The sequence below is a fragment of the Hipposideros armiger genome, unplaced genomic scaffold (genome assembly GCF_001890085.2).
Source record: "Hipposideros armiger isolate ML-2016 unplaced genomic scaffold, ASM189008v1 scaffold_1085, whole genome shotgun sequence".
In the NCBI taxonomy this organism is placed as follows: Eukaryota; Metazoa; Chordata; class Mammalia; order Chiroptera; family Hipposideridae; genus Hipposideros; species Hipposideros armiger.
The window spans coordinates 153,128-162,692 of record NW_017732435.1 but is presented as its reverse complement, the minus strand read 5'-3'; the positions used below and the strand labels follow the sequence as shown (position 1 = coordinate 162,692).

Below are 9,565 nucleotides of genomic sequence, written 5' to 3'. Positions count from 1 at the left end.
GGTATGGGTCACATTTTCCTATTTTTACTCATGCCTAGAAATTTTTTATTTTATAATGGACATTGTAAATGATATGTTTTAGTAACACTAGCGTCTGTTCTTTTTCTTTAAAGAGTGTTGATCTTTGTTATATTGGACAGTTAAATTACTGGCTGATGCCCCTGAACTTGTATAGGCTTGTCTTTGTACTTTTCTAGGATGAGTATATCTTGGGTGAATCCCTTATTCCTGAGACACAGTCTGCCTTCCTAGACGTGTTTCTTCTGGAGTTTATGTAGAAAGGTTTCAAACTTCGTGTCCCTGTGGTGAATCCAGCTGGAATCCCTATTCTTTCTGCTTTCTTAATTATTTCTTTTCACAGACTCCTTGGGGTCTCCCCTGTGCCTGCATGTTCAGAAGTCAGCCAAGGACTTAAAGGGAGGTTATCATCAGATTTGGGGCTTACCCTTTTCCAGGAATTTGTCCTTCAGTTTCCAGCCACCCTGGAGGCCCAGAGCTCTGCCCTCCGACAACTCAGCCAGAAAGGCTGTGTTGCTGTAGGTCGGAGAGCATCTTCGGGAACACTGTATAAATATGGCCTTCACTCTGTGTGACTTTCTTCTTTCAAGGGGTGAATCCTCTCTAGTTTCTGCCTGCTCCTGGCTACTGTCTAGCCCTTTCCAATAGTTGCTTTTTCTGTTTTGCTCAGAGTTTATAATTGTTATCTGAGTGAAGAGAACTAGAAATCTTTTTTTCCCCTCCTCTAGCTGCAGCTCTGTAAGAGTCACTAAAAACCTATTTTGACTACTCTGTAGAAAGAAACTTAAGACACTTATCCTCACTGGCTGTGAATAATCATATCACCTTCGTATTTAAAGCTCAACGTACATAGCAAAGACATTTATGACCTCATCATCTAGGGATAAATCCACTATTTATGAAAAGACTTTGTGTTATAATCAAAATGTGCATTAGCCACAGATCACAAGTATATACATTGTTTGATTTGACCAGTAGTGTAACTAGTTTTGTGTGAAAGCTACAGTGTTGGGCTTTGTCATTTATATATTATGTGACTTGTGAAAAGTCTTAGAATACAAAGATATTTACAACACTGTTACCATTTAATTTTCACCATTGAAATCGGCACCATTAGCACTTAAAGTGTCTGGGTGACACGTTCTTTAGCCCGGTTAATTAGAAAACTATTCCTGTGTCAGAGGAAAACATCTCAGTTGCTTGCTAAAGGAGACTTCAGTTATGTAAAGTGCATTGTCAGAAGGGCAGTAGTTCTAAGAAAGGTGTCTTCCCAGTCATCCAAGTGACTTAATAAAAAAGTCCTGACAGGACTCCGTCTTGGCAACCACAGGGCAGTGTTAACCCGTCCACACAAGCTGTGGCGAGCTCTGCCCAGCCAGAGGGCAGCAGAGCCGAGCGGGATGCTGGCACAGTGCTGGGCGTGCTGTCCTCACATCCTTCGTTCTCCCCCCTTCACAGGCCTGATGCGATCACGGGTGCGGGGAGCCGACGCAGCCCAGGCCAAGGTCCTGACGTTCCTGGACAGCCACTGTGAGTGCAACGACCACTGGCTGGAGCCCCTGCTGGAGAGGGTGGTCGAGGTGAGGCAGGCTTGCGGTGCTTTTCCCTGATGCCGTAAAGGGGAAAATGTGCCTCGGGAACATTAGTTCTCACGGTAGGAGTCTGTCAGTTGGGAAGAACCTCACTTGACGAGTAGTTGGCGAGGGCCAGCAGAGGTTGGTGCACACCTGACGGGTATAGACCCTCTTCTTAGGAGGTTCCCCCTTCCCTACAGCTTTGCAGCCAGCTCCCGGAGTCAGCAGGGCAGGGTGCTCAGGACACTGTGCCCGGCACCTGGCGAGGCTAGCTGAGTGCTTGCTGCTGTCGCTGCGGGGGCCTCCGTGGGGACTCCTGGGCCGTGAGAGTGGCTTGTAGGCTGGCGGGGTGTGAGAGGGAAGGGAAGGGGGAGGGGCTGCTGCAGCCACATGGCGACAGGTGGAGGCTGTCCGGGTGGGTCACAGGCACATTTTGTGCAACTTTGTCTTTTAGAAGCATTATCACTAGTATTACATCTGGCTTTTTGTCATCTCTCTTTCCTTCTGCTTGTTTTATTGACTTTCTTTCCTCCCTACTAAGAAATCGCTTCCTTGGGTGATAAAGCAAACTTGCAGTACTAGAGAAACGAAAAATGAGCAAGTCATTCTTTTACGGCACAGCCAGGCTAGCTGACTGGCAGTGAGTCTGGAATACGAAATCACCACGAGCTACTGGCATTTTGGTAATCATATTCGCTACCATTTAGCCAGTACTAACCTCACGCTAGACACTGTACATGACCTTTAATCCAGGTATTACCCCATTTGACAGATGAGAACACTGGGGTTCAGGGAACTTTAATAACATCCAAAATCCTGCAGGTGGCAGGGCAGGATCGCAAGGCAGGTGTCAGTACTCGCCTGGCTGAGCCTCCTTGCACGCACCCACCTGCTTGCTGTGAGAAGAGCCCGTCTGGCTGCCCCCGCCCAACCTGCCCTCCACCACTGCCTCCGGGAATGCAGGGGCAATAGGAAAGCTGCAGCCACGATATTAGCATGTGAGAAGGCCGCTGGCTTCTGTACTTACATCTCAAGGACCCTTCCTTCCGAAAGGGTGGGAAGGGTGGAAAAAGCTGAGAGGAGTGATTCTCACTAAGTGCAGACGTATCAGAAGCCATAAGAATAAATGCAGTGGGCTTACAGGCAGAGCAGCTGTGTCCTCTGGCTCCTACCCCCAGGCGCAGGCCGGGGCGGGCAGGGAACTTGTCCCTCTCTGAGCACAGTAGCGGGCTTTCTTTCCCTATACTGCAGCTGGGTGCCATTAGAGCTTCATCCTCTCTCGGTATTTCTCTGCTGTATTATGTTCTGAGCTCTGCCAATTCGGTGACTGGCTGGTTTCCGAAGTCTTTCTTCTGGCTAACACGTGTTCTTTAAATGGCGCGGGAAAGCACTTATTCCTCTGTTAATGTCGGCTGGGGCAGTGCCTCTCACCGATATCAACCACGTGACTGTAAAGAGGGCAGGAAGTGAAAAGGCCTTCTGTCCCAAACTCCTACCGGAAGAGTGGCAGTGCGCCATGGAGAGATGCCTCAGTCTCTCGGGACGGTTTCTGTTCGTAGACTCGCAGGTTAGACAGACTGAGAACCTGGACTTCTCTGGTCGGTTTGGTTTACCTGCTGCTGTAATAACACTGACACTGCACATCACAGCCCCTCGTATGTCCAGAGGAACACGCTCCCAACTTCGCTGTGTGTGCATCTCAGCCACGCGTCCACCCCCGAGCTCCCCTGCATGCAGCTCACAGATACCTGAGCTCAGATGCTGTTGGAATGAAAGCAACCCCACAGTTGGAATTTTTGATGTTTGGGAAAACTGAAAAGGGCTCTGGGGACTTCCTGGTATGGTCCAGGCCTTCAGCCAAATGAGCAGAGCCTGGACTGCCCCTTGCCCATGGGCATCTCTGCCCGCCGCGGCCACCGTCCCTCGGTGCAGAATGGGTCCTGTCTGTGGTGGCAAAGAGCAGGCGCTTGGCTGAGAGGGCACAGGGACGTGGGCACCGGCTGCCCCGTAGCTGCCTGACACAAATGCCATCTCTTGTGGGCTGGGGCTGTTGGCTCTGTTGTTGGTATCCACCTCTGTCCTTTGTTATTTGTTCCAGGACAAGACTCGGGTGGTGTCGCCCATCATCGATGTCATAAACATGGACAACTTCCAGTACGTGGGGGCGTCTGCTGACCTAAAAGGCGGTAGGTGCTGCTGCATCCCCCGCTTTGTCCTCCCTTCCCGTCCACGCTGCATCGGAGCGCCGCCCCCTCTCACATCAGCAGCCTTCACTCGGCCAGGCCTGTGTTCCGGGCAGAGTCCCGTCGCGAGAGGACGGTTGCCCCGTAAGAGGTTCCCGTCTCCCACGCCTCTCGTGCCCGCCTGACCGTCCTTTGCTGCTGTGACTCAAGGCTCAGCACACAGTGCCGGTGTCACCTTCAGTCAGAAGGTGTAGCCTCCCCCTGGGTGTCGGAGACGGGACCGCAGGCAGGTGTGACATACACCCAGAGCTCAGGCTCGAGGAGTTGAAAGGGCCGGAGCCCAGCTGCACCTCCCTCCTCTAGTGGCTCCTCGGATAGCCCGCGTCTCCTTGGCGGCAGGGACATCTGCCTCGTCACCCCAGTGGACACATGGTCACCACCCAAGTCCATCATCACAAGGTCCTGCCGATTCTACCCCCAACGTGTGACTCCTCCCCACTCAGACCACCCGCATCATTTCGGGGTAACCCTGTGTCTGAATGATGCAGCCTCTGGATGCGTCCCCTCAAACCCACCCTCCGCGGAGCCCCCAGAATGATTTGTGTAATACTCTCTTTACCTTCTTTAAAATGATTACGGGCCCCAAATAACTTTGGATCATGTGGTTATAACATCAGCATTTACTGTATTAGAAAGTAAATCTGAGAAATGGTTGAGAATCAAGTCCTGTTGTCCATCAGAGTGCAGAGATCACACGTCCTGCAGCTTCTGAAACTCTCCCTCTTGTGCTTTTGAAAGGATGAGCTTGAAAGAGACATAAGACTTTAATATAAACATAAAAGTTGTTGTGATGTCGTGGACTCCCTGAAAGGGTCTGTGGACCCCCAGTGACTCCTGGACCACACACGAGGTGCTTCTGACAGACACACAGGAGCCCCACCAGCCCCACTCTCAGGAACTGGTCGTGTTCCACGTGGCTCTTGCCAGCTGTCCCTGTGTCCCAGGATTGTGCATGTGGAGGGAGGTGGCCTAGGCTCCCCAGGCCTCTGCCACAGCCCAGGAGTAAACACTCGATGCTCTGAGACTCAGCTGGTTGGCAGACTTGCCTCTCAGAACTCGACTGAGAGCCCAGAGGTCAGCAAAGACTGCCCTGAGCCACTAAAGAGCTGTTGAAGCCTTGCCTGTTTGTGCGAGTTGGTCATTATTGACCCTGGCACCTGCCACCAGGGAGTTCTTGTCTAGCCTCCCAGCATCCATTTCTTTGTGTAAGATAAAGGGCTTCATCTCCCACCTCCTGGCATTTTGAGCTTATTAGAAGATGGATTGTTCCAGACAGTCCTAGCATCAGAAAAGAAGGCAGTAAGACTGTCTAGACTGGGCGCATCCTCAGGAAATAGTGCTGGGACCTGTGAGTGAGCCTCTCTCAGGCCATGTCACCGTGGGTGGGCCGTTTCACCTCTGTCTTCAGCACCCCCATTTGAGAAGTAGGGTGATAATTGTCCTGCCACAGAGGGTAGTGAAGGGGTCAGAATGGCCGGTGTGAGGTCAGGGGTGTGACAGGCAACTCCCCCGTCCCCAGGCATCAGCAAGAGGTCATCCGTGCTGGGAGGACCGTCCTTACGTTGGGAAACATAAAATTCAGGAGAGATGCTCAACAATTAGTGAGGGGTTTGCTGCTTAGAGAGGACAGAGCCTTCGCCACTGAGAAAGTCCCCAAGGACTGCCAGAGCCCAGGCTCCATGCTCCCCTTCTTCCACGGAGCTGCTTGTGTCAGGACAGGCGTGGGGACGCGAGGTGCTCTGGGGTGGGGTGCAGGCCTCCTGCTGCACCGGAATAAGGGGCCACACTCCCTCGAAGAGCATTTTACGAAATCCCTTTAGGAAAAAAAATCAAGGATGGCATCTTTAGCAGATTCCTAAAATGTAACATAGCCTATCTCTTTGGACCAAATTAATAAAATTATATCGAACATTTGAAAACTATGGGTAATTTATGTGGACTGGCCAGTTGAGGTCTTTGCATCCACTGTTGGCGACAGGCACGGCCAGCCCACTTTTTCTGTGGTTGGCGTGTCTGAGGCAGGTCCTCTGCCTCGGGGAGAGTGGGCTCCTCAAGATGTCAACCTGGGTGGGGCCTGTGTCAGTTTTCTCTCTTGTGTGACTGTCCCCACTGCCTGGCGCCCCAGCCACTTGCTCCCTCTTTGCTAGCCTGCTTCTCCCTGCAGTGACAGCTGGGGGCCTTTTTGGTCCCGGGCCTCTGGGTGTGCCATAAAGTGTGCTGAGCCCGCCCAGGCGGCCTCAAGCCCCCACCTCCCGTCCTGCCCTGCCCGGGCTGCAGACACCGGGGCTGTGGGGCAGGCAGGCCCTGTGTTCAGAGTGCGCAGACGAGCAGCCCACACTCGGGCATTGCACAAGCCCCGCCCGTAGCCTGATGGTGGCAGAGAGTTTGAGAGGCACAGAGCCGGGAGTTGGTGGCCCTGCAGTGTCTGGGCATGGCCGTCAGACCCTCAAGAAGGCAGTCGGGTGAGCCAGTGTCACCAGAAGTGCTCTCCTCACACATCTGGAGAGCGGCAGCAGGCAGGGTGTGTTGGCACCAGCGGCTCTCTGTGGGGTCCCTTCTGGGTAAGGGCGAGAGCTGCCAGCAGGGGGCCAGGGGCTTGCGAATGTGTGAGGATCAATAGTGAACAGGTCGCACAAACAGAAACGGTGTCAGGTGCCAGGCCTAGGCCTCCCGCCATGAGGACAGGGGCTGAACGTCCCAGAATTCGAAGCTCGCTTGCCCACTCTGCTGCTGCTTTCGGCTCATTTCATCAATGTCTTTCCCTCTCGCTCCTCGCCCCAGGCAATTCTTGGCTCAGATGTATTCAGTTGCAACCCAGTGGCATTGAAGGATCCACACAGCAGATCAGGGTGCTGTACACCTGAAACTAACATAATATTGTGTCCACTGTAATCGGAAATTAATTTAAAAGCTAGAGATTGAACAGATCGAGTTCACAGGCCAGGGACCCCATCGTCTTGTCCCCTCATGTTGGAGGCAAGGTGGCAGATTTTTTTATCTCATTTTCCCCCTGCCTCCTGGTGTCACCACACAGACCCCTCTTCCCAGTTCACATTTATTCGTACACATCTCATTTTGGAGACGCCTGGCCCACGTTTTCTGTTTTGGGAAAACTTTAGGGGAAAGAGGCTCTCTGGGTGCCCTCTCCGCTGCTCTGCCGCCCAGCCCCCACTCGCTGTCTTCTCGCCACAGCTTCTCTGTTGTGTTTTGTTGTGTTTTTTGTACTGTTTGGTTTTCATTGAGTTTCATCCAAATATCTGATATTTTTAAGCTGTGAGGGGTGGTGGTGCCGAGAGCACACAGCCGTTCTCGTCAACACCCTGTGTTTCTTTTGTGTGGTTGGCAGGTTTTGACTGGAACTTGGTGTTCAAATGGGATTACATGACACCTGAGCAGAGAAGATCCCGGCAAGGGAACCCGGTTGCCCCCATAAAGTAAGTGCCAGGGCCCTTTGGGGTGCCCCTCACAGCTAAGAACCCGAGCTTGGGCACCACGTCCCCTTGGGGTCCTTTGGCATGTGCCCCCCACACCTCCTCATCTTAGTTCAGAGGGGGATTTGCCAGCATATCACAGAATTAAGTACCTTGAGACTCCTTTCCTCAGACGAAGTCAAGCGAGTATCCCTAAGACAAAGCTGCCAGGCCTGTGTGCTCGTCCTTCATAGGGAGAGCATTTTCCTCTGTGGGGTGAAGTCTTCAAGTTGACCCCAGGGACCCAGGAAGGGCGGTGGGTCCGGCGAGTGTGAGTGCCCTCTGCTGCAGGCCTTCCTGGTCCTCTGCCCTTCGTTCACTGTCCCGTTTGCCCACAAGGAAGCAGCCTGTCCTCATGACCACCTGGCTGTAAGGTCGCCAGGCCAGGCCTGGGGTTCATGCTGGGAGTCGGTGTGCCTCTGTGGGGTGGGACTGTGGGCTGTCTCTACACTCAGAGCTCAGCGCGGTTGCCGGATAAGTGAGGGTGCTGCTCCAGACTGGTACCCCAAAACCTCTCTGGCAGCGTGTTCCCAGCATCTGTAGCAAGATGTTTCTTACAGCGCCTCTGCTGGGACCAAGGCAGGGCTTCCTGAACTTTCTGTTAACCCTTCCCAAGCTGATGGGGAAGTGAGGCGGTGGTGGGTCCACCTGGCAAAGGAGGAGCCTGCTGCATGGCAGTGATGACGCTGAGACAGCTGGCATCACCGAGCTCCCCACGTGCACTGGCTGCACGCTGGCACAGCGTGTGTACGATGGCACAGAAAGGCTTAGAACTTGCCTAGGGCCACTTGTCAGAGTGCACCCAACCCCAGTGGTCACTGGTGGGAGAGAGGCAGTCCAGTCCCTCACTGCGGGGTGTCTGAGCAGGGCAAGTGGGGAAGGCATTTGAAGACAGCAGTGGCATAGCAGTGGAGCACCCAGAACACTGAGCAGAGAACGGTGCCATGGGTGATTTTTAAGGTCAGCGTGTGGGCTTGACCTTGGCGTAACAGTGCTGGTGAGCTTGACCTTTGGTCTCTCCCTTTCCCTCCCGCCCGCCCTGCCTCTTTAGAACCCCCATGATTGCTGGAGGGCTGTTCGTGATGGATAAGTTCTATTTTGAAGAACTGGGGAAATACGACATGATGATGGATGTGTGGGGAGGAGAAAACCTGGGTACGTATGAACCTCATGTCTTTTCCTGCCTACCAAGAGTGATGGAGATGAAAATGGAAGCTTTGCAAAGACTGTTAGGCAAGAGTTTGTGCTGTACAGGGTGCCAATTGGGAAATTGCTTTTAAAGACATTACGGTGACCTTCGGACATAACTGGTCTCTGTATAAGTACACGTACCACCCCTTTTATCCTTAAGAGTCTTAGGCTGGGCATTAAAGTATGTCGCTTTAAGAGGGCAGGATGCTAGGATACAGATAAGCTCTTGAAGGGAAATGCAAACACTTCAATGTCGTTTGAATCTGAGGGTTTGGAAAGCACGCGTACAAAAACGGGAGGAGCATCTAGGGCGGAGAGTTCGTTTCTCGCTGTGTAGAGTGGACAGGGCTCTGTGCTGAGGCTGGTGGGCGGGCTGAACTGAAGCGTGGAAATCGCATGGGGAGGCCCTAGTGCTGAGTCCCTTCCTGACGAACGGTTCTGTTTAGTTTGACGATTTTTTTTAAAATAACCCATGCAAATCATTTTTACCCAGATTTGGGGACAGTGAAATTGTGTAGACTTTGGTCTGTACATTGGTAGCTGCATCATAGTTACTGCATAAAGATAAAAAATCTTGAAAGTTTCACTGCAGGGCTTAGGGTTCTGAGCTGATTCCTTTCAGCTCCTGACACTATTAAATTACATTCGCCCTTGGGTGGGCGCACCCTGGGAGCACGGAGGCAGGGAGAAGGAGAAAAAAATGATGCCACTATAATTCTTAGTTGTTTTTACTTGTAACAGAACCTTTGATATTTTTTGTTAGTTTAAAACAAAACACTAGCCTTACCTACTATTTTTCTCTCATTTTATGATATTAAAGTTACTGATAACATCTTATCTGTGGGGTGTTTCTCCACCTCGACTGAAGTTGAAGCTCAGACTCAGTAATGACACCAGGTCAAAGGACCGTGAGCCAAACTCCCGGTTGTTTTGGTTTTTTTTGGTTGTTTTTTTTTTTTATTTAAAGATTTTTTTTTATTGGGGTATTGGGGGGAAGGGAACAGTGCTGGGGAATTGGGGGAAGGGGAACAGACAAGTTGCTGTTGTTTTGTTCTTCAGTCTAGTTGTG

General features: G+C 52.0%; 1 protein-coding gene across 1 annotated transcript in view; it reads left to right on the top strand.

Moving 5' to 3' along the window:
• GALNT2 (polypeptide N-acetylgalactosaminyltransferase 2) overlaps positions 1–9,565 on the top strand; it is a 197,305-nt gene that overhangs the window by 152,224 nt on the left and 35,516 nt on the right. Inside the window, exons 7-10 of the mRNA XM_019632150.1 lie at positions 1,477–1,598; positions 3,691–3,778; positions 7,182–7,269; positions 8,357–8,460. Coding sequence (XP_019487695.1) covers positions 1,477–1,598; positions 3,691–3,778; positions 7,182–7,269; positions 8,357–8,460 — 402 coding nt within the window. The remainder of the gene's footprint in view (positions 1–1,476; positions 1,599–3,690; positions 3,779–7,181; positions 7,270–8,356; positions 8,461–9,565) is intronic.